The sequence below is a fragment of the Oenanthe melanoleuca genome, chromosome 9, assembly GCF_029582105.1.
Source record: "Oenanthe melanoleuca isolate GR-GAL-2019-014 chromosome 9, OMel1.0, whole genome shotgun sequence".
Taxonomy (NCBI): Eukaryota; Metazoa; Chordata; class Aves; order Passeriformes; family Muscicapidae; genus Oenanthe; species Oenanthe melanoleuca.
The window spans coordinates 10313900-10338202 of NC_079343.1; the positions used below are offsets into that span (position 1 = coordinate 10313900).

At 38.7% G+C, this 24303-nt stretch overlaps 1 protein-coding gene across 1 annotated transcript in view; it reads left to right on the forward strand.

The window, feature by feature from the left end:
• The first annotated feature begins 316 nt into the window (after positions 1–316).
• Positions 317–24303, forward strand: part of RASA2 (RAS p21 protein activator 2) — a 44061-nt gene continuing 20074 nt past the window's right edge. Inside the window, exons 1-6 of the mRNA XM_056498886.1 lie at positions 317–422; positions 6570–6675; positions 11891–11994; positions 13003–13097; positions 16927–17003; positions 23594–23677. Coding sequence (XP_056354861.1) covers positions 362–422; positions 6570–6675; positions 11891–11994; positions 13003–13097; positions 16927–17003; positions 23594–23677 — 527 coding nt within the window. The 5' untranslated portion in view covers positions 317–361. The remainder of the gene's footprint in view (positions 423–6569; positions 6676–11890; positions 11995–13002; positions 13098–16926; positions 17004–23593; positions 23678–24303) is intronic.

Sequence of the window (24303 nt, forward strand, 5' to 3'; positions counted from 1 at the left end):
AATGTCTAACCTAAACCTCTCCTTGTGCAGCTTAAGGTTATGTCCTGTCTTGCTGACTATAGAGCAGGGGAAGGGACGGTCAGGGCGAGCTCCGGGGCCGGCCGAGCCCCCCGGCGCCCAGCGGAGCGGAGCCCGAGGCCGGCGGGAGCGCGGGGTGCCGGGCCGCGGGCGCAGCCGCCTCACGGCGCAGCGGAGCCGCCCCGGCGCAGGCGCCGCGCCCCCCGCCAGCCCCGGCCGGTGGTGCCCGCGGGCGGCGGGGGCGGGGCGGGTTGCGGGGCCGGGCCGGGCCGCTCCTTCGCTCCCTCCCTCCCTCCCTGCCCCCGCGGCGCTGCACTGCGCAGGCGGCGGCGGCGCTGGCGCGATGGCGGCGGGAGACGGCGGCGACGAGGTGCGGGTGCTGCAGAACCTGCGGGGAAAGATCTGTAAGTGCGGAGCTGCGGTGCGGCCGAGCGCCCGGGGCCGCCGCGCTCAGGTGTCGCTCCTGCCCCGGCTCCCGGCTCGGCCCCGCTGCTGCCGCTCCCTCCCCGCGGCGAGACGGGCGGGCGCTGGCGCGGCGGCCCTGGAGGCGGCGGGGCGGGGGCGGGAGGGCGCGGAGGGGCCGCGGCCGCCGAGGGCTGGGTGCGGGTCGGGCCGCGCTGCGCCGGCCCCGCGGAGGGGCTTTGTGGCGGCAGCGACGGCACGTGCGGGGCTGGGCCGGGGTCTGCGCGCCCCGGGGCGGGATGGGTGGGTGAGCGGGTGAATGGATAAATGGCTGGATGGATACATGGACGCGGCGGCGCCTCGGGAGGCCCGGAGTGGCGGGGAAGCATCCGTGGCTCCGAGGGATCCCTGGAGTCAGCGGGCGAACAGAAATGCCCCCTCCCGCCCGGACCTCGGGCATCAGAATCTGTTTGTCAGGCTGAAATTGCGAAATTAGCGATGTGCAGGAAGTTGGTGGTGAAGGGCTGTTCTGGAAGCGGTCACCAGTACTCCCGTGCCTCTGTGCAGCGTGTGTGCGAGCGGGCGGAGGCGGAGAGAGAGCCGGTGGCCTTATTTCGATGGCTGGGAAGTGCTGAGTGCCGGTCGCGATAGGCTCGGTAGCGCGGGGAGCCGGCGGATGGGCTGGGAGGAGGGCTGGGGAGGCGCACAGATAGTGCGGTGCTGCTGGGGAGCGCTTCAAAGCGAGTGGGAGAAACAGGATGTGCGGCGGCTTCCTGAGGGGTATCAGAGTACATTCATACCGCTCGGACGCGGCCCGGTTGTTTCCTTTCTCACGCTGCCGATCGACTTTTTTGAGAATGAAGCGAAACAAGTTGAATCGGGCATGGCGCTGGGGTTGAGAACCGGTTGTGAAAACATGTTGAAGGATTAGGTTTGGTGGAGGAGTGGAGTCGTGTTTACTTAAATATCGTCATGCAGCCTAGATATATTTACTGTGTCTTCAGTAAATAGAAGACTGGGTCATGAAAAGAGGAGATGGTTGGAGTGGAGCTGGAGGTGCTCTCCGAGCTGTGAGCCATGGGACATGATTGGGTAGGTAAGGCTGAGCACACACTGTGCTGCTGTTAGCAATTAGCAGACAATACCGGCCAGCTAGCCTTTTGAAAAGCATACTGTGAGTTTTGGGGTTAAAGCATGAATTCATAGAATCATGTGGTTATGAAATGGTTTTGGAAAGGACCTTAAGTATCATCTCATTCCAATGCTGCTGCTATGGGCAGGGACACCTGCTAGACCGTCTCAGAGCTCCCTCCAGCCTGGTCTTGAACACTTCCAGGGATGGGGATACCACAGCTTGTCTGGGCAACCTGTGGGAGTGCCTCACCACCCTCAGAGTAAAGAATTTCTTCCATCTATTTAAACTAAATTTACATTCTTTCAGTTTGTTCCCACTACTCCTCATCCTGTCCCTGCAGTTCCTTATGAAGAGTCCCTCTCTGGCTTCACCCATGAGATATTGGAAAGTTGTTGTTAGGTCTTCACACAACCTTCTCCAGGCTGAGCAGCCCCACCTTTCTTAATCTGTCTTCAGTAATCTCTAGCAACCAATGCTTTATGTATGCCCTAGGAAGCAGGTCATAGTACTCCCTAGGGAGAAGGACTATGACCTTCTCCTTAGGAATACATGGGAAGTTGGTTGCTAAAGATTATTGAAGCTGGCTTATTTTTTGATACTGTTCTGCTTCCTATCTTGTGTCATAAGGTTTTGTCAACACTGGACTACACAACATTCAGTGAGTTGTTGAACTTGATGAAAGTTTTCCACTAAGCATTAAAAAACAAAGCAAAACGTCTTGAGATTTATGTTGAAACCAGTTTTATTGTCCCATTTATGCATTATGGATTGAGCCTGTGATTGTATGGTAACTTTGATTGTTCAGTTAACTGGCAAAAGTGTCGGTAAACAGAAGATTATGACCTTCTTCCTGGGGAATATATGAAAAGTTCATTGCTAGAGATGGATCTGTAAGAACCCATTTGAAAAATGAGTGGAAGTAACAGTTGCAATAAAAGACATGTCTTGAAATAGTGTGAAAATCCTTTGTAAACCTTCTTATTTCTTCTAAGTAAAACAAAAACTGTTTAAAAACTCATTGAGTTAAATATGCTGTAGAAGCTTGGGAGCCCTCTGATGCCTAGATGCTCTTTCGGCTTCTTTGCACAGCAAATACTGTGTTATTTTCACTCCTTGCTAGTATTTTAATACTGTGTTTTGTAGGGGAAAACCCTCTGAATGAACAATAATAAACAAATGCCATAATGTAATCCTCCTTGATCTGGAAGGATTAGCAATAGCAGACCTCACTTTGGAAAGCTGATGTTCATAGTCTGAAGGAATTCCTTATAGCATGTTTCTTACAAGGAGAATACATTTTGGTGGCCAAGCTTTGCTGGCAATTAAAACTTGACACTGACTCATTTTTTGTGTGTTGCATGAGAGAGCATGGTAGTTTTAGTGAGGTAATATCAGGTCTGTGTAATTCTGCATGTATAGAAAACACCATCTGCAGAAAGTTGTTATTTATACTGTGTTTAGCAATGCACAAATCGGTGGCAAAATCTAAATTTAGTGATGTTATACAAATTATTACCCCAGATTTAGGATTGAGACATGTTCTTAAAGGTGGCTTAAGCAGCCATTGCATACCTAGCAGTGAAGAACCTGAGTAAGGACACGTTTGCAGTCCCTGGTACCCTGTTTTTGTGGGCTGTCAGTGTTTGCAACCAGTCTTCTGCCAGCAGTTTTCAAGCGAGGTGAGATGAACTAATCTTGCCTGTTTAAGACCTGGTAATATTTTTGAAAAATTTTGTATTACTCCTAAATAGGTTTTCATCAAAAATCCAGTAAAAGACTATTTCCTTTTTGACAAAGCTTTTGTATTGGTGGCTCTATTTTATATGCCACAGTAATTACAAAAACTGCTTTACAAAGATATGTGGTGTCAGGTAGCTTTAGGCATATCTTGTAGTGTAGTGTTTCAGGCTGTGGCTTCTGTTTTCATTTTGTGCCACACAGAAGTACAGTAAGTGATTTTAGTTGCCTTGGTTTTTGGAGTGTTTACTGAAACCTGCATTAGTGAAGCACTTGGGAAAATGTCCATTGTCTTCTAGAGCTCATTTGACAAAATTCAGGATGCATTCTTTTTCAAACTTGCACTGTTTTTAACAGTGCATGGTTGTCTTGGATAGTGCTGCACTCCTGGAGAGGAATTTATTGTTGCCATATAATATGTTTAGTCCTGCTCTGAAGCAAATACTTCAGAGTATGTGTGCATAAATGTCTTCTTGCAGAGACCCAGAAAAAAGAAATTTAGAAGATGGACACTAATTGCACACTTTTACTCGACAGAGGATATTACATAATGTACTGAAAATGTAAACATCCAAGCAGGTATCTGATGTTGCTAATACTTGGTTTTTATGCAACCATTATAGCCTTAGGTTTCTCAGAAAAAGGAAGATGTAGTGTAATCGAAGACTTGAGCCTTTTTATTTTTTTGAAGGAAATAAGCTTCTTGAAAAAGTTGGATCATTATATGAGTGATAAGTGTCCCACAGACACAGATACTAAGAGGTGTTAGAAAGGATGTGAAATCTCATGCTCTGTATTTCACCTGACAAGTGCTCTGAGGTTATTTTTAGTTCAGGATTGAGGATCCTCTTCCTGCCAAAACTTTGTTTGTGCTTTAAAGCCAGACACTTGGGCTACAAAATAAAGGTTTTTAACCCATTAGAAAATCAGATCACAGGATATTTTGAGTTGAAAGGTACCCACAAGGATCATTAATTTCAGCTCTTAAGTGAATGGCTCATATGGGGATTGAACCCACAGCCTTGGTGTTCCTAGCACCATGCTCTAACCAACTGTAATAAAAACTCAGATTTTATGTATTCCTCTGGGTGGAAAGTTCGTTTTAAAACTGAGAAACTGCACTATAGTATACATACAAACAGTGAAATGTTCAGAAATAATTAATTTTTGCTCCTTTTAAGAAAATATGAAACTATAATAACTAATTTCCTTTCAAAGTCCACTGTACTGTGCCTTTGCAGTGATGATTAAATAATGTTATATTTTAAATATTTTATGGGAAAATAGGACCGTGGACCATGCCAAATATTAACTAAAAAATAAAGATTCTTCTCAGGAACAGCTGACACATCCAGTTCATGTTTATTAATTACAAACTTTTGGAATCAGGAGCTCTATGGGGATTGCATCCGGATTAATGAATTGCTTTTTTTATATGTTGTATGTTTTATTAAATTAGCTCTTCCTTAAAAAAATTAAGGCAGTGGTAATCTGATGCTTTTCTTGGTTCTCCTGCAATATCTCACTTAAGGGTAACTTGGAGTTTAGTCCCTTTTTGGAGTCTAAAGCCATTATAACCGGGTTCTGTTCATGTCTCTCAATCTGTCAACATGAAGCATGGTGTTTAAAAATAATGTGTGTACTTCCTCCTCTCCTGCACCCAAGTTGATGAAAAGCTTGTTGATGCTTCTGAGAGCACAAGTTTTAACTGTGGAAGTTCCTTAAGTGTCTGTTCATGCTTTCCATCAGTGTGTATATCCCTGACCTGGAAAATGTAATGACTGAAGTTCAGTTTGTGTTCCTGCTAAAACTGTCATGTTCTCTGCTCAGAGACAGTCGGGGCAGTCTTGCTAGTGCTGGGCATTACTTACTTAACTTTCAAGACTGTAATAAGTTAACCTAAATTAACCATCTAACACAAAGAGTGTGGAGGAGACAGAAAATAGAACTTTGATTTTACATCTTACCAGCATAGAGAATAAAGCTTACTCACCGTGCTTCATATCTGCATTTTTAAAAAGATAAACAAGTATGACATTTCAAATCTAGTTTCAAACTGTGCTTTCTGAAAGGTCTTATGCTATTCAGACATAAAAGTAATTAAAACTCAATATTTTGATGTATTTTTCATCCTATTTTTAATATCTTATATAAATAGATAATGTTTAGATAAAGTTGATTCCACATGTCATCAGGAGAGGTATTTCCAGCAGCAGGCAAGGATGAACACTACTGTGAGAGGTCCTGGCCAAGACCTAATGCAATTCTGGTTGTCCATGGTTTGGACAACCAAGTGGAAGAGGGACAGATAACTGGCTCTGTTTAGGAGCCTCTCATGGGAGAGAGTATCAGAAAAGCTTGTCATTTATTTTAGCAAAACAAAAGGTGGAAAGGGTCTGTTTGCTGTCTTCAGATGTTCAAAGGGGAAGGAGACATCTAGGCAGAAAGTCATTGTTTAATCTAGAGAACAGTCTTGCTATAAATTAATGCAGATGTCTGTAGCATTTGGATTTTGGAAGAGCTTTCGAACTTCAACTGGTTTTAGCTGTGATTGCTTAGAGAGAACAATTTCCTAAGAGATCTGCCTTATTTCCAGCATGTAATTACAGTGGCCTAGATTCATTACCCAGCAAATCTTTGTATTCTTGTGCTGCCAATCTTTCTTTCTTATTAGAAACTTCCTTTTCTTCTTTTCCATGTTGCATTGAATTAGGAGGTGATTATTTCGCCCTTCTACTAGTTAGGAAAAAATGAGCAGTACTCATGAGGGATATACTTTCAAAGGCTCAGCCAACTCAAAATCTGCCATTCATTGTGGAAAATAAAATGAAGATTTGATGGGCAAGTTCTTATTAATCAGCTTCCTTTAGCCAAAGTATTTGCAGAGAAAATATCGAGTGAACAACAGCTCAGGCAGATCATGTCTTGGTGTTATGACCTAATGCCATATGACCTCAGGCTGTGAGTGTCTCAGATTTAACAAGTTGTGCAGGGTCAATCCAGAGATGAGACTTTTCAAGGGAAAGTGCAGGTGCTGCAGGAAGTGGTGTTCATGAGTCAGAGCATGTCTCTTCCCGTTGACTCTCATTCCATGTGAAGATGGATGTAGCAACTTTTCTGCCCTCTTGAAGCTTACAAATTGAAAATTAATATCAAAATGCATGCTGAATGGAAAAGTAATTTTTTTTTATCTCACTAAAACTGTGTAACATTCTTGGACCTGTTATTTTGTAAGTTTCTCCCCTGCAATGTTGACAGTATTTTTTTTTATTTACAGATGATGCCAAACACTTAGTACCCAACAAAATGAGAGACTTTTTCTGTACCATAAACTTGGACCAAGAAGAAGTTTTTCGTACACAAGTAGTTGAAAAATCTTTAAGGTAAGCTCAGTTTTTAGATGGATATGATAAGGAAGACTGCCCAATACCAGAGTGTATGGCTTTTGCTTGTAATACTTTAAAACGAAAACTGACTTGTGGCAGCTACTCCGAGATGTGTAAAGTGTAAATCTTGAGAGTGTTGCAAGAAGTCAAAATTGAGTCTTATGAGCTTTTAAATGAAGTATGCTAGAATATATTTCCCTATTACTCCATTCTGTTCCACTGGGCAATGTAACATTCTTTTTCTTGCTAGGTTGTTTTCTAGGGAAAGAAATCTATTTGATACTTGCTCCCAGTGTCATTTCCTACTTCTGACAAGCAGTTGAACTGTATTGGTGGAATTCTGCTCTTACTGTGTATCTGGTAAAACCTGTTTCTAGAATGAAGGAGCCAGAACTTCACCATGTGTGAGAGTTTTCTGTGCAGTGGGGTGTCCCCTGAACAGGCCTTGTTTTCTCCTGTAATTCTTGTTCTGGGAACTGTAACAGGATCCATAAGAATGGCTTGCTCTGCTTCCCTGAGCACCATTTGCTGTAGATTCTACTGCTTAGAGCCTTAAAAAGAATCAAACAAAAAGTCAGGATGACGCAGTAGTGTAGGTGCTTTCATGTCTCAAAACTCTGAAGTTCACAGAGCACCCAAAAAAGCCTCACTGCAGCTTCGTTGTTCAGAATATCTGAGTGACAGTTTCAGTTATGTGGAAGTGACATTAAACCTTCCTTTCAAAACCCAGACAGTCTGTTCAAACTTGAAAGTTTTCTTAATTCCTTTTTCCAGTGGTTTTGTTGTTAGTGTCTATTCTTTGGGCTCTCTCTCCAGATATTTACAGGCAAGGAACAGCTCAGATGGCAAAGTTAAATAGGGAATTTAATTTTTTCAGAACATCATTTCAGAGTCTCCTTATGCTTCTGCATCAAAAGCAAATGCCACGTATGTACAATCAGAAACAATTTTGCTTATCTTTCTAATCTGTAATTTCTTTAGTCAGATCCATAAAATTTTCAGAATTAAAGCTGAAATTGAGACTGATTACCAGAACAGAATCAACTGAGCAATCCTTCTGAGAAAAATGTTAAAGACTGTATTGCTAAGACAGAAACTTAACTTTTCCCCTTCAAATAGATAATAGTTTGATGAGCAAAAAACCCCAACCCAACATATCTCTTAAAAACTTTGCTCTCTGATTTTTTTAGGAAACCAAAAGTTACTACTATGCTTAGAAACAGGTCCTATTATATATCATGTATACACAGACTTTTTTATTATGTTCTATTTTAAAATTATTAAATTGATGTGCTTTCATCACCTGATAAAAGAAGTATTAGTTGCATAATAAAATACTTGATAAAGTAAAACCTTAGATCCATCAAAAACATTTTAATAGTGTTGAAGTTTTAACTGAAATTTAGTTGCATTGTCATTAATACTTTACAGAGGAAATGAAGTAAAAAAATCTCATTATAACAAAACAGTTGGGGAGAGAGGAGTATCAAATAACATGCCTCAAATAGAGAACTGCTCAGGTGATATGAAATTAATATTTGTAAGATGGCAACATTGTATTAGAAGTTAGAACCTGGTATTTAGAATTGCTCTTTACCTTTCTGTCTCCACTGACTTCATAGGTGACTCCATCCTCTGAATTAGGGGAGAGTTCCATACAAACCAGTGAAAAGGAATAAAATAACTCATCCTCTATTAGCTGCAGCCAGAATTGGGTGCTTACACTTGATTGCTACTGTGTGTGCAGTTATGAAGGTTGGCTCTCATTCCAGAAACTTAATTACGTCTTGTTTCTTATTGCTTGTTAAACTAGAAACCGTACTAACCTAGAGGTACTGGACAGGAGATGAAAGCTCCAATCTCTTTATAAATTGATTTTCAGTAAGGTGTAGTACAGTATCATTTTAGTCATAGATGCAACTTTGAATTTCATGATTTTGTTTCATATTATTTGCTTGCTTTTTCTTACACACATAATTCTCAGTCTGTTTTTGTCACTGTATTATGGGTTGCAAATTTATACAAGTTGTAATCTAAATTTTAGTCTTGTGAATATCAACTAATTAAATGTCTGTGAAAGTAATTATCACTATAATTAAAATTAGTTTTGACTACAGTGATTGAAAACTATTAAGAGTTGTATTTTTTAAATGTACAAATAATTTTAGCCTTCCACCAGCATTGGGAGAGTTGTTGGAGTGCAGATGTAAAACAAGTGACTTTCCAAAGTTAAAAAAACATGAATTAATACTGAAGTGAAAGAGGGGTATTTTGGCTAATGACTCAAGAAATATTTCCTGACATGGTGTGGGATTTCTGTGGCTTCTAAAGAAAGAATTATTTTTTCCCTTGGAAAGTTGAAAAAATATCCGGAGCCTCCTCAAATGTCTGTGGTCAAATACAAGGAATGGGCAGGGGAGCAGAAGGGGGGTTGTGGTACGTGTGTCTTCTCTTTTTTTGAAATTTCAACTAAATTCAGTTTCTTTTTTTCCCAACTGAACTTTGTGGTAGTGCAAGGTTATAGCAGAAATGAATTCCCTTGTTGATGTAACCATTGCTTTTATTAACTGACAGGCCGGGGCATTGGTCAGTGTCCTCCAGAGCTGCCAGGTTACTGTGCCAAGGAAGGGAAGAGCAGAGGAGTGTTACACAGTGAAATTTAATCTTCTGTACTACTGTAATCCAGTTCTTCCTGTATGGCAGTCTGGTCGTCCTTTGAATTAGTGCTATCTTCTAATTTTGTATCCGTCACGGTCTTTAAAGTTCTTGCATCAAAGTCACAAATGAAAGTACTAAACTGACTGAATCCCTGAGAAACAGGATGAGTGAGTTCCTCATTTTAATTATTCCTCATAGGTGTAAGGTGTTGTGCCCGGTCAGCCTATTATGTATCTACCTAAGAATTTCTTTTCTAATACATTGTATTCTTTACCTTAAATTTTCTCTCTGCCTCATACTTTGTTGAAGAGTCAACAACTGATAGCTGCTCTTAATTTAGGTTAAGAAAAATGTATCAACATGAGTAAAACAATGTATTACCTTCTATTTGTGCTCGTAGTATTGACTTGTTTTCTTTCTTGCCTAATCTGGGATTTATGTAGTGTTGAAATCAAAATAATAGTAATGTTAATGGCTGTTCATCCTTTGGGAGCTGGGGGATATGCATAGCTGTGAAGCTTGCTCTCTTAGGTGCAAGAAAAAGATGCTAAATAGATTTTTGGAAGTTTCTGCTTATAGTCTCCATCCCAGCCTAATTATAATTGGACTCTTGGAGTACTATAGGTCCATCCAGAATAGGGAGTTAAACCCTTGGCACTTGTTGGTCTGCACTGCAGTCTGCTGTTCCCTTAGGATGTCTGTCCGAGGCTGAACTAGAGCAGAGTTTCCCCTGACACCGGTGCCAGCTCATTCTCACACTGTTCACACCTTCTGCTGTACTATCTCTTTGTACTGGTGCAACTTTATTTGTATAGCTGTGAGAGGAAGCAGATCATGGACTAGACTGAAGTTTAAAATAAGCTTTTGTTTCATCCTCGGTTTTGGTCTGAGTTACTGTGTCAATACAATTAAAATGAGCAGTGATGGTAATAAGGAAGTTGAGGCTGTTTAGAGCTGCACTGCTGCTAGAGGTAATGCTCATGAACCTTCAGTCATGGTGCTGACAAGAAGAACCCAGCCCTTGTAATCAAAGCAGAATTTGTTGGCTTTGAAATTATAAAAAAAGGAGCTGAAAAACCACAGATTAATTTTTCAACTGAGAATTCTTAAATTATTTCTCAGTGTAGTGCAAAGGTTAATACTGATTTGTCTGCTTTGAAGCCTGTGGTAAAAGGTTTGTGTTTTAAAAAAAATGAACGTTTTCACTATTGAAATTCCTTAAAATTAATTCCTGCCCTTAAAATTATTGTTTCTAAAAATCTATTCTAGGCATTTGAAATACTAGATTTTTAAGCTGTGTACTTTCCCACTTTTATGTTTCTTGTCAGCTTTTCTTTTTAATTTATTTAATGAGCCGTTGTCCTTAAGCATGGGGTGCTGTTTTCTATTCTGTGATTATTGTGAGGGGAAGAGAGTAGGGATGGTGACCTGTTCTTGATTTCCTTTGTGTAGGTAATAACATGAACTGCTTGTTCCAAATATAAGCATATTTGTCATATTTGTATTAGTTTAAGAAAGTATTGTAGGAATAATGTCAGAATGATACTTTGCTGAGAAACAAAAAAAAACAAAAAAAAAAAAAAACCAACAAAAAAAACCAACATTTGTTTCAGGATTTGGTATAACTCTTATCACACTACTATTCTGCATGAAAGTGGTTTCATGAACATCTTTCCCTGGTGATACTAATACCTTGTCACTGAAACTATTTTAAGAAGCCAGTTGTTCTAAATTAGCAGGGTTTTTCTGTGGATCTGCTTGACTTTCAGAATTCATCACTTGCACTAACACAAACAACATTGTGGTTTTGATCAGTTTTGAAATACACTTTTCTTATTGCTGGCTCTGATTACATCAATAAGTGCTCCTTTAGTTTAATGGGAGTATCAGTTCTGGGAGTGAAGATGCCAACACACTGTATGAAATATTTATAACACAGAGGAACCCAGAGTCTTTTTATGTTGGGGTCTGTGTAAGTGGCAGTTAAATAGGGTCATCTGTAAACATGATGTTGGACTTCTTTTGATGGACCATTTTGACATGAGGGAGATAGTGTGTATTTGAGATTAACATTTCTCTTTTTCACTGTTCTGTCTTATAGTTTCAAGTCATAATAACTTCTTACAGGTCTGAATCTTAGAGCAACATTTTTGACATAGAGCTAAACAAATGCCAGTTAGTTAAGTAATCAGTACATTGTGTTTAAATGCTGTTTAATCATGTATTGAATAAGAACATGAAACAAGACTTGTAAATGTCTCAGGAAGTCTAGAGAACCAGCTAGAATAATTTCATGACAGAAGAATAGAATTGAAAATGCAGAGGAGGCACCACTCTCTGTGTGCTCTGATTCTTACCTTTGATTAAACAAACAGAAGGCATTGCCATGTTATTGTGTGTTCTTGTCTTGAAATGGTTTTGGGCACCTTTGGGCTCAGTGTAGTGCTGAGGGCCACGGGCTGGGGCAGCAGTAAAATGCAGCTTTTTGATGTTGATCTTCTATATAAATTGCATAAAGTGTTTCTCTATTTTAATTTCAAATCTTTCTTTTCAGTCCTTATTTTGGAGAGGAGTTTTACTTTGAGATTCCGAGAACATTCCAGTGGTTGTCCTTCTACATTTATGATAAAAGTGTTTTACAAAAGGACCTCCGTATAGGTAAGTGTCTATGAGGTGCTGTCTGCATCTTGCAGAACACTTGGTTGTTTTCAGTAGCATTATCTTTAGGATTAAGGATACCATTATAGGTGAAGCATCTTTCAAAACTGTGTATACTGCACTTAAGTGCTCTTTTAAAGTTTGAAAAGAAAGGTTTTGTTTCCTTGCTTCCTTCTATTATACTAAAATATGTTTGTTTTTTAGGCTTGTAGGACATTTTATAGTCTTATTATGGTCTGAATACCTTTTTAAAATTATCTTTGTTTCTTCTCCATTTTTGCTTCATTGGAATATTTGAATAATTATCACTACTTATAGATCTTTAAAGAATAAATTGTGGAATAATTTCACAATAATTACAATTGTGGAAAAATTCTTAAAACCATTCATAGGTAATTTTTTTCCCCATCAGTGCAACCTGTGACTTAGTGACTTACAAAGCACTTGGCAGCGACTTGTGTAGCTTAAGTGCAAAATCATGGGAGGTGGATTTCTATTTCTCCCTCCACTGCATAATGACTTTATTGCAGCTGCTTTTTGGATACAAAGCTCTAATAGTCTGCTGTGGAAGAAGCCTTTGCTTTACTTGAATTGAGGAAGGAAATAATTTGCACCAGGATGTCAGATAATTTGATATAATAACAGCTTTCCAAATGGCAATCAGGAGAGTAAAAGGCATCTACTTCAGTTTCCTGTTTAAACATTCTTGAACACCATTTTTGTTCTCATAAATCTATTATGTTATTTCCAGCCTCAAGTGTGTTCTTTATTTTACCTTCTTATTGGTGATATCCAGGATAACAAGTAATAATTAATGCCATTGGGTTTTATATAAACTATTTTCTGCTTTACTTACCCATAACATTCCTTGTTTTTATGTTCTTCATATAGCATCATAAACTTAAAGAAAAACTTCGAGTTTAGAACCAAATGTAAAACATAATTAAATATTTGTTCTATTCAGATGAATAATATTTATGCTTCTCTTCCCCTGCCACCCTCCCTCAGGAAAGGTGTCAATCAAAAAAGAAGATTTATGCAACTACACGGGAAAAGAGAACTGGTTTATGCTTCAACCTGTTGATTCTAATTCAGAGGTTCAGGTAACTATTAAATTACACATTTACATTTTGAAAGTTAAATACAGATTAGGACATGTGATGTTAGAAGATTACTTTGAGCTGTAGGAGACAGGGCTTATCACCTAAGTTGGTATTATTCCTCATGGTTCTTAAAACTGGCAGAAGACATGAAGCACTGTTTGGGAAATGTCTTACCACTATTTTGATGTCTGAAATGCTTGTAAGAGGAGTCTTGAGTACTTGAGGTACATGAATGTATCCTGAAACTCTTGAGTAATTATTTTCAGTCATTTTTGGTGTTAACTGAAATAATGGCTGATTCTGAGACATTGAAATGGTTAATCTCCAAAATTTGAAGCTACGTGTGCTGTGTTCATGTATCTTATTTTGAAATACTTTCTGCATTAGATATCAACAACTTGCACTTCACAGTTTTATTTCAGCCTTCAGTTCTTCAGACAGGATTGTTCTAGGAATAGGTAAAAGTGAGATGGCTCTAGAAGTTGTAGCAATTCTCTTTTTGGTTTCAAGAGCAAAACAGAATTCTTGAGAATCACTTAGCCTTCTTGCTGTGGTAAACTATTAGATTTTAATAGGGCTTTTTTCCAGGTTTGCCTGAGGGCTAAAGTCTTAGACTTGACAGTGATTGTATTTTTTTAGTAACCTAAAAGTCCCTTTGGGGAGGGGGAATCCTGGTTACTTTTACAAGATCTGAATGTGCACAGAATTCTCGTATTATTTCTACAGATGATTCATTTATGAGCCATAAGTTTAGCCTGCAGCTCTTGGGTATAGGAGGGCATGTGGTTGCTTTCCATGAAGACAGATTTTGAAAATGTCTGAATACCACTTCCTCCTCTTTGTTGAAAATCAGTCCTCTTTCAGTTATGATAGAATGCAATAGAATGGTTCATTTGGAAGGGACCTAGAGATCTTCTAGTCCAGCTACACATTGTCTTCTTTGACTTCTTTCATGTAATCACTAAAAATTCTAGAAAGCACTTTCCAAATATAAACTGAAAGGCAGTTTCCCCTTTGACTTAAACATTTTCATGCTAGCTGTGTTTTTTTTCTGTCATAAAAATGTATTGATGTGTGCAAGGCAGTAGGATAGTATAGAAGTATTTTGAGTTCCATGAATATGCACAGGACAGTTTGCAGTTTCTTGGTTGAGATTATTTTTGGGGTTTTTCATAAATCTGCATTTATTTCAAGAATGAATTTAATCTATTAGAATTTCATCTATTCTTTACAGGTTAACTTTGGTATAATTAGCAGCCTGTATACTAGGAATGTTAGTGGTGGAGATTTTTAGCAAGCAGCTGCTCTGTGTTTTGTTATTAGCTAGTTTTTGTTTTCCTGCTGTTCCTAGTATTATGAGTTCATATTAATCTTGTTTTCTTGAAACTTTTTCCTTTCTCCACCAGTTCTTGAAAAATAAATACAAATGTGGGAATGCTAAGTAAATAAAACAGAATTTGAGAAGTTGGATGAAACAGGCCACATGTAACTGCAGCTGGCACAAACTTGTTTACATATATTAGCTTTTAAAAAGTTTTCTTGTTTTCTAAAATGCAGATGGTGTCAGCATGCTAGTAAAATTGTTAGGATTACTTGATCCCTTTTTTATTTATAAAATCTTCATTAACCTGATTTGAAATTGGCTCATTTGATTAAATATGCTCTTGATCTATATATTATACATACTATTCATAGCAAGAAACTTTTATAGAGATTTATATATATATATACTTTATACCTGTATTTATACATAGATAGAGTTTTTGTAGAGATCTTTACTTGAAAAGCAAGATCAAAATCTTTCACACATTAAGGTTTTGAACATTCACTGTTCTTTTTCTTAAAATTGATAGGATCTGTGTCAATAAAACTCCATCTTCCTATAGTAAGTACCTGAAAATTGATTGTTAATCCATTTGTAAAGTTAAAAAGGTACCTTCCTGCCTGAGATCTACAAATGCAAAGTGCATTCACACAAAGTTACTGTTTGTTTATTATTTATTGCATAATAATGGCTGATTTCTCTCTTTTGAACTGAAAGACTTCTGTGCAGCCACATTTAAAACCAGTTGCATATTATGTCAGAAGCTCTGATATACATCTGAAGATCAGCAACTTTAGGAAGCCATCACACTGCTCTCAACAAACAAAACAAGAATGTTCTAAAACTCTCCATGCATGTTGGAGAAATACTTAGAGCCATGTTACTGTAATCATCATGGTACTGATCTGGGAGAAAACTGCATCCACAGGTAGTTCTCAGGAGCAGCAATATGCTGTTTTACTCCTACTGTTTGGTGTAAAACACAACTTGTGGGTTTGATTTTAGAAGTAAAAGGAATATATTTAGGCCATTCACAGCATGTGTTTTCTAAAACAAGTGAAGTCAGCTATTTTAATAAATACTGAAAATGTTTGTCTTTCTATTTGTCATTCAAAAACGCTGCCTTGTAAGGCTGTTGGCATACTTCTTGGTATCCTGTTTTTATCCTGTAAATCTGTTTTTGTAATGAAGTTTCTTTGCTTGACAAATACTTTCTTAATGTACCTGTGTTCCTGTCCCTATAGTAGCATTTTGCAAAACACTTGGCAGGCATCCCAAAGCAGTTACGTTTGAGGCTGCCTTGTAAAAGAAGCTTCATTTCTCCTCCCATGTGACGAACAGAGAGGGAAATGCAGCCTTTGCCCCAGGGGATTTACAATAAAAACATTGCAGTTTTATGTCAAAACGTAACTGCCATAGAAATGTGTGCAAGGTCACCTAAGGGTTTTACTTCCATTTTAGCAGAAAGGCAAAGCTGTAGTTCAGATTATGACTTGCGTCCTTTGCCAGTCTTGCAAACCACCTTCCAGAACCCTTCTCTGAGAATTTTGATTGTTATCAGACCAGTTCCACCTAGCAAATAGACAAAGTCTGAGAATACCGAGAACATGGAGGAAAGACTGTCAGTGTGTGCTTATCTTAGATGTAAAAGCCAGCAAAGACAGCCAGGCATTAAAAGGAGTAGCAGGTGTTGTTCAAGTGAAATCTTACTTGTTTGGGGCAAGATTCAAGTACTAAATTTTGGTCATCCCAAGAAAGTTGCATATCATGGTTTAAAGTTACAGAGAGGGTACAGTAGGTTGGCCCTTGCCAATTTCTGAAGTTAATCTATGCTGTGCCATCATTTATGGATTCTTTTTCTTAAAAACATCCTGCCATATCAAGAAAAGAAAAAGAGGAAGCTGGTTTTAGGAATTATTGTCACCTTTTCCTCTGTTCCTTGAGTACATCTGCAGTCTTCATGAGATAACTGAAAATTGCCCTGGGATGCACAGTACATTTCTAAGTTAAATTCAGTCTGTTATGATGGACAAGATTTCACAGTGGAGGTTAAATGCTGCTGGTTATGGCTATTGCATGCTATTCTACTTTTCTAGGTATACCTACCTGCCTTCGGAGTCCAAGGTAATTTTAGAACTTTCTCCTGAAGTGTTCAAAAATTCATGTCTGTGCAAGGGTTCATCCCATGCTTGGGACAAAATAACTGAGACTTGCTCTTGGTAATTGCTTATGCTGGAAGAAATAATTGTGTGTGTTAAATCTGTACTGATTCTTGTGCTGTTTGCAGATGAGATAGTGCTGCTCTATAGCATTGTCTCAAAGTTCAAGTGCATCCATCATGCTCTACTTGCAGGATATGTGGTTTAGATGAGGTATTTTCTTCAATTAGTTATATTGGAATTACCTTAAATAACTTCTAACTGTAAACTATATTATTGCTCTAATTCATACTTTTAAAAGAAATGTTTTTAAAACTGTTTGTGTTTCTCTCCTGGTTTTTTTCAGGGAAAAGTTCACCTTGAACTAAAACTGAACGAACTGATAACAGACAATGGATCTGTGTGCCAGCAACTAGTAGTACAGTAAGGAAATTCATTAATCCTTTAATATTTGGTTGGTTGTTAGAACAGTATGGGATTTTTCTTTCCTAATACTAGATGTTTGCATGTCTTGGTACCAATAGCATTTTTCTTTTTATGTGACTTTCCTTGGAATCTGCCTTGTGAGGAGGTGAGTATGTGTCTAGGGAACTCCAGCAGAAGTTTGTCACAGCTGCTCATCTCTGCTGCCAAAGCCCTCACTTTTATTGGGACTACTAGGATTAGTGTCTTGTAATTCCAGTTGAATTTGGTCTGCTTAGAAAGCTGGGAGTGTGCAGTGCAGCTGACAGCCAGAACTTGCTGTTGCTGACCAAATTACTGCTGCTGGTGTATTTTTTGGGGGTTAGTATGGTAAAATTTATTGCTAGTTTTGCTTCAGAATTATTTTCTTCTGGTTAGCCATGATAAGGAATTCTTACTAAAAAAGGAAGTACAGGAGTTGTGGTTCTGGAGCAGCATGTTTGCCACATTTCAGTAAAACTTCTTAGCAACAACTTAAGGAGCTTTCACTACCAAATTTAATTTTGGCTCTGAAGTATAAAAATGCTACAGCATGTCAAAGAGCATCATAGAAACAGTAAATTTTTGGTATATTTGGTAATGTAATTTTCATTATGAAGTTAAGATGATCTTGTCTTAGTCAACTCTCTAAACCCAGATGAGTAGTTGAGTTGGAGCAGGACCCAGCAAAGTGGCCTGTTTGCTGTTCTCTAATTTGGTATGAAGGGGAAAGCTATTCTGTGATAGAACTAAGCTAGTGAAACTGGTGGTGGTTTAATGCCTTAAGCTCATAATTCAGGTAAGATGAAACTTCCTGCACATCAAGGTATCTATTACTTGAAAATAATTTGGAATTTGTCTGCTTTTATAGTGGGGTAGCAACATGGTTCATTGGGGGTCCTGCTGCTATTACTTTTGTATCCCGCTTGCAGCACAAAGCAGAATTAGAACAGCTTTTTCTCCATGGACTATTCACCACCAAAAGCTGGCTGGAGCTTTACGACTTTGTGTTTTATTCCCAACTTCATTAATTTTCGGAAAATTTTATATTTTTACATGTTTCTGCACTTCAAAGTTAATGTTGTGGGTTTTTGATTTTAAAAACTTGCCTGGATTTTTCCTATGATGAAGAAAAGTTGCATTAGAAAGTTACTGTTGCAAATTGCAGTTTTAAGTAGGAAGTGGTTTATTCACGGTGCCCTCTTTTAGCATCTCTTTATGACGGAGATAATTGAACAAAAGGAAGCCAGGGTTCTCTTTTGGTTGCTGCACTCACCCACTCACTGCCATGTGGGAGCGGATTGTGCGTTAAACGCTGCAGTATTACATCAGTGCTGTTGTCTGAGGTTATGAAATGCACTAGAGTTCCTTAAACTAAAAATGTTTAGTAGGATTTTGCCACATATGCTGCTGCCCTTAAAATAATTTACTGCATTAATAATACATTGTACATAAATATATTTTGGATGCACATGAGAGTATGAGAAATAAGAAATCTCTCACTGAATGTGGTATTACAGAAATGGATGTGAGGGCATTTTTGGGATGTGTTCGACCTTAAAGTGTGAGGAACTTACAGAAAGTACATGTGAGAGTATTAAAGAGAAAATTAAACTCTTTAAAACCTTGTTTTTCTTGTTTTGTGAATTTCCCATGATAATTAGTAAATGATGCACTTCCTGCCATATTTTAATAGTCACCAGACCCTGAGAAGACATTGAATTAGTAACTCCTTTAACAAAGCTGAAAGATAGAAAGGAGCAGAACCATGACAGAGTAAAAGAGAGACAAGGAGTGGGCACAAATGTATTTATGTGTCTGTTCCTGACTCTTCTTTAACTGTTCTAAACTGGAAAATAATGACCAGAGGGAAAAAACATCACTGCAAAAATAATTCTTGATATACAGGCTATGATACTTGCCTTTCAGGAGCAGCATTTTACTTGCAGTTCAAATTAGTGGTGTCTCAATGCAGTGAGAATGAGATGCTTTTAAACCTTCGCTAGTTAATTTTTTTGTAGGATGGGAGAATTCTAGATTGTTCTGGCTTCTGTGCATGGTTAAGTTGCTAGCAGATTTCCACTGCGTATTCCCTGAGGGTCCAGAAATTCTACGAAGATGAAAAACAGTAGCTCCAACTCTCATTACACAAAATTAAATATGGTGTTAAGTGTACACACAATAGCAAGTAATTCAAAGGCTATGATTCTGAGCATTACCTGGAGTCCCCTGTCACCTTGGGGATGAATCAAAATGATGACTGTCTAGGCAATGGATTCCTGCTGTTTTGGGTCTGGAAACATGGCTGTAGAAGCTTTTTCTGCTGGTCTTCTAGATGAGTTTTATGATGAGGATTGATTTAAAAACTCAATTCCAGTAGCTTTTTTTGCATAAAGCATAGTTAATCTTATTTTGGCAAAGAACTGTCTTAGAGCTCATGTAGAGCAAGCTAAGCCCTGATTTTACACATAATTTTTGTATTAATTGCAAACTTGCTGTTAAGTTTCATGCAAATACGCTCACAGACTGTGAATTAAAACTGTTTTGTCTCTGATACTAATTGTTTCCTTTTCTAATGTATGAATGCGGAGGGGGAAGAGTGCAAGAGATTACCTGCTGACTCAGTGTGGGTTGTTTTTTTTGAAACCACAATGGTGTGCATAGTAGCACATTTCACAAATACATGCTTGCAGCTCTTGCTGGGAGTCGCTAGGAACAAGTTTGCATGGCTATTGTTTGCATATTTGCTGCTGCTGAAATAGATGATCCTTGAACAGTTTCTTGGCAAATTATGCAGTTGGGTTGGGGGCACCTGCCTTCTCTGGGATTAACAGCCTGTCAGCTCTGAAAGAAAATTTTGTGCATTTACAATACTTCAAAGCCCAGAAATGGTTTATTGCAGTTTATTACATACTTTTCTAAATTAATTACACACCATGCTCTCCTAAATTGACCTGGCAGTTTGTTACTGTCCTGTTTATACTTTGTCTGCTTGCATGAAGTTGTTCTAGTGAACACAGCAATTTTTATTAAGTGTACATACAGATCTTAATGGCTGCAGTTAGGGAGTGTCTGTCCTTGGAGAACTTCAGCTGATTTGAATGATGGAGGTAGAGTCAGTCATTGAGGGGGTTCATTGTGTGCTGGGTCTGTTTGAGGACTTATTTTCATCTTCTAAGCTGAATATATGCCGGTTATATCTCATTTCCTGTATGAAACTCCTCTTGCACAACAAACTACTGAGATGAGAATGAATGTAAACTGAAACATCTTACACTATACTGGAACAGGGCAGTAGTTGGATAAAAGAACCAAAGTTCTGTTATCTGTTGCTTAGATGGTAAATAAGGATATAGTAGTCTAAAATATAAAATAAAAGGCTTCTAAGTTCCTGTCTACTTCTTCCAACTCTATGCATTTTTGCATTTTGAATGACCACTGCCTAGCTAGGTAGATGAAGTGATTTGTCAAAGCTGAAATATTTTTACTGTATGATAGAAATATATTTATTATGGTTGTTGGAGTATATATTTAGTGTTAATTTTTTATTGGTTTGGCATTTTGGTGGTGGTGTTTTTGCTGGGATTTCTTGGTTGCTGTTTTCCTGTTAAAGGAGACTGCAGTTGCAGCACTTTTCCTGATTCTTTGAGGAAAGGCAGTATTCCTGTGAAATTTGCTGACTGGCAAACTGGGTGAGGTTTTTTCATTCCACTCATTTCCATTCCAACTTTTCCATTTCTGTTAAGTCTACTCTAGTTTAGCCACTTCAAACATCTTCAGAATTTTTAAACATGTTTACTAGAGACTGTTTGTTTAATACTTAGAAGTGTCAGTAATGATTCAGTGCGGTATGCTCGGTCTCTGGGGAGGAACAATCCAGCTCGGTAGTGCTGAGTTGATTTAATGGCTTCCTATCCCTAATGGCTGCTTGCCTTTGGAGCTTGGGAGGGCTCCTGCACAATCAGGGTAATTCAGTTTGCCAAACTGACAACTGGCTTGCAACTTAAATGCTTCCTGTGAGGGTGGTGAACAGAAGCAGCAGTTCAGCTGACTTGGCTGTGCTGTCATTTACGTGTCTAAAGCAGATTCCAGGGACTACCTGCAGACAGAAGGGATGGATCTAACTGGCTACCTTGGAGTGAGAGATGGAAGGGGAGGAGGTGAGGTAAATTTGAAGCAGATTTTTGTGCCTGATAGGTATAGAAGAGAGAAATTTGGGGCTATTAGGAGTTGGTTGGTCAGGGGAGGTGTTGGACCAGGGCAGGCTGTCCAATAAACCAGGCAGACCTCACTTGCTGGCAACAGAACTGGAGCTTGGGCAGGAGGTGAAAAGCAAATGCTAGAGCTGCCTGCACAGGGAGACCAGCTGGGGCATGAAATCAACTTGAAGTGACAGATCTGTATGATGAATCCAGAGATTCTAGTTCTGCTGCAAGACTGTGAAGTTGTCAGTAGAATGTTTTTCAACTCACAGGAAATCACAAACAAGCCTTTCTTTAGTTTGTGTGTGTTGTGGTCAAGTGAACAGAACAAGCTGTTTGTGTAACAGAAAGTCCCACAGACTTGTATCTGTTTGCTAGAGAAATCCAGGAGCTTGGTGAACACGTCAAAGACTGTAAGAAAAGAAATTGTGTTCTTGTTAAAACAGCTGAATTCTCTTCAGATATGGGTGACCGATCCATCTGCTGCTGAATTTCCCATGAGGTTCAAATTGTGGCTGATTTATAGGTACACTTAGCACTTGCAGCTGAACCTGCGAAGCCCAAGGAGCTGCAGAGAGTGTTTTTTGCTCCAGGATGCCCATCAGCCTGAAAGAATCGAGTCTTGTCTCAGATCAGATACCCCAAATGACTGAAAAGTCCAGACAGTTTAATTTTGTTGCCACTCTTCTGTGCCACTTGTATGTTGGAGGAGGAATCAATTAATGCTTATGAAACAACTGGATGTTTCAAGAACCCATTTAAATAGTGGGTTTGAAATCACTGTAGTGTTCATTGTGATTCAAAAATTATTGAAATGCTGAAAGCCACGTGCTTGATAACTGGAAGAAGCATAACAAATGATTGTGCAGTGGTTCAGCACTAAACGTTCCTTGAACTGGCTAAGACAAAGGGACTTTTTGGGGGGGAAAATACCATCTGGTTTATAATTGTACATACTCCAAATAGGGTGGAGTTTTGAGGCAGCACAGGAGTGTTAGTGTCTGTTGTTTCCACACTTGTGTTTGAATTTGAAGCTCCTGTTATTCTTTTAACACGATTTTTTTACAGTACATAAAGCATTTATTTAAAAATGTGTGCAGCAACGTAACTTTAACTTGATCTCCATAACTTATTATTCCACATTATGATATTAGAACATTTACTTAATTGTTGATATGAATTTAAAGAAATATATTTTCTTAAGTTGCCTGGGTTTTGGATTTTACTCCAACTAACAAATTATGACAACTGAAACTTTCTTGCATTAATTTAGTTAAATTCCTGCAATACAGCTAAAAATACATGATTTTATAGAGAACAGGAATACAACATTCAGATCTCATTCCTGTTTTGTTTATGAAATTTTGTAATCAGCTAAATGTTTCTGGACTTATACTACAGTATGTATGGTTACATTACAGCATAATTTTGCTAGAAAGTCTGGGTTCTGCTATGAATTTACAAACTCTTGTTGTTCCAGCTGTTTTTAGTTAATGCTTGTATGTGGGCAGCATCTGAAGGTTAGGCAGCTTGCTGACCATGCTCTGGTTGCTGCTGTTGTGAACCAAAGATTGCAGGACTTTAGGAAAGGTCCAAAAGAGGTTTCTCAGTCTCCACGAGCATTAATTGCCAACCATCCTGTCCCTTTTGCATCAGGACTGGTGAACAGTGTGCCTGTGTACCTGTTAAACAGCAGTTTATCAGTTACTGTATGAATTATGGAAGACAACATTTATTTTTAAAAGGACCATTTAACTATGATGGTAATTTTACCCTGAACATGGACTATTGTGAAACAAGTTTGAAAATAAACCTTAACCACTATTTCAAAGGTAGAGCTAGAACTATATACTATGATAGTTTTAGATATTTAATTTTAAATATTTCAGGATTCAACTTTGCATTTCTTAACTCAGAATGTAATTTATCCAAACTTAAATATTTCAATCCATTTCAATGCCTTCCAGATATAGTTGCTGCCATTGGATGATGCCAGATAGCTTTGTGTGGGCCTTGAGAAATCAAATTGAAAAGTTAATGAAATCTGCAATTTCTCCTAACATATAGCAGTTCATTTTACTTAGGTTTTGTCATTCATGTGTGATACTGGAAAGTCTTCATCAAAGCAATTCTAAGAGATTTGTCCTCACACAGTCGCCCAAGTCTGACTGTATACTTGAGTATTATTTTGTGTTACCATCCAGAGATCTACTTCAGGTACATGCAGTACATTGAATTGGTGTATAGCATATCTCTGTGTGTAATACAGCAGGACATAAAAAGTTTTCAAAAAGAAAGCATTGTTTGGATTTTATTTTTTTTAAGGCAAGTAATTGCTTCACTGATCTATTGTTTGCCTTTTCCTTGTAGCATAAAGGAGTGCCATGGGTTGCCGCTTATAAATGGACAGAATTGTGATCCTTATGCAACAGTCTCTCTTGTGGGGCCTTCCAGGTAACATTTTAGTATTAAATAAATAAATCTAAAAATGCTGTGATGTTGAATTGGAAAAGAAAGTCCTTTAAAAATCTTTAAAACAAGAAAAATCTTCCAGTGCTCTTGTGTGTACATCACATCTCCATGGATACTGTTCTTTCCCCTTCCTTGCCATATGCTCAACACTGGGATGGTGTTTGTTCTGTTTGAATTGGCTGCACTAGTCAAGAGCCACTCCTGACTCAGTTCTTTCTTACATTTTGTATTGGACTCTTGATTTCTGCACTGTACTTCCTGTTAATCCATGTGAAATTCCTATATGTCATGATACAGTCAGTTGCTCACTCACCTTCCTCTCTTCTCTGTTTTTCTTAATGTGTTAGTTTCTTTGCAGCACATGTGTAGTAATTGCGAGGATACAAGAGAGGAAAGGTTCTGGAACACCTTCAGGATGCTGCACTCAAATTCCCCACAATTCAAATGTCTCCCTGTTTGGGATCAGTAATCCTCAATAACTGCTGGGTTTTTTCATTTAAGAAAAATCCGCCATCCCACACATTGACTATGTGCAAGTCCCTGCCCAATAAGGAGGATAAGTTTCAGTTGCTTCTTTTGTGCCACATCAGACCCTTTCCTTTCTCTGG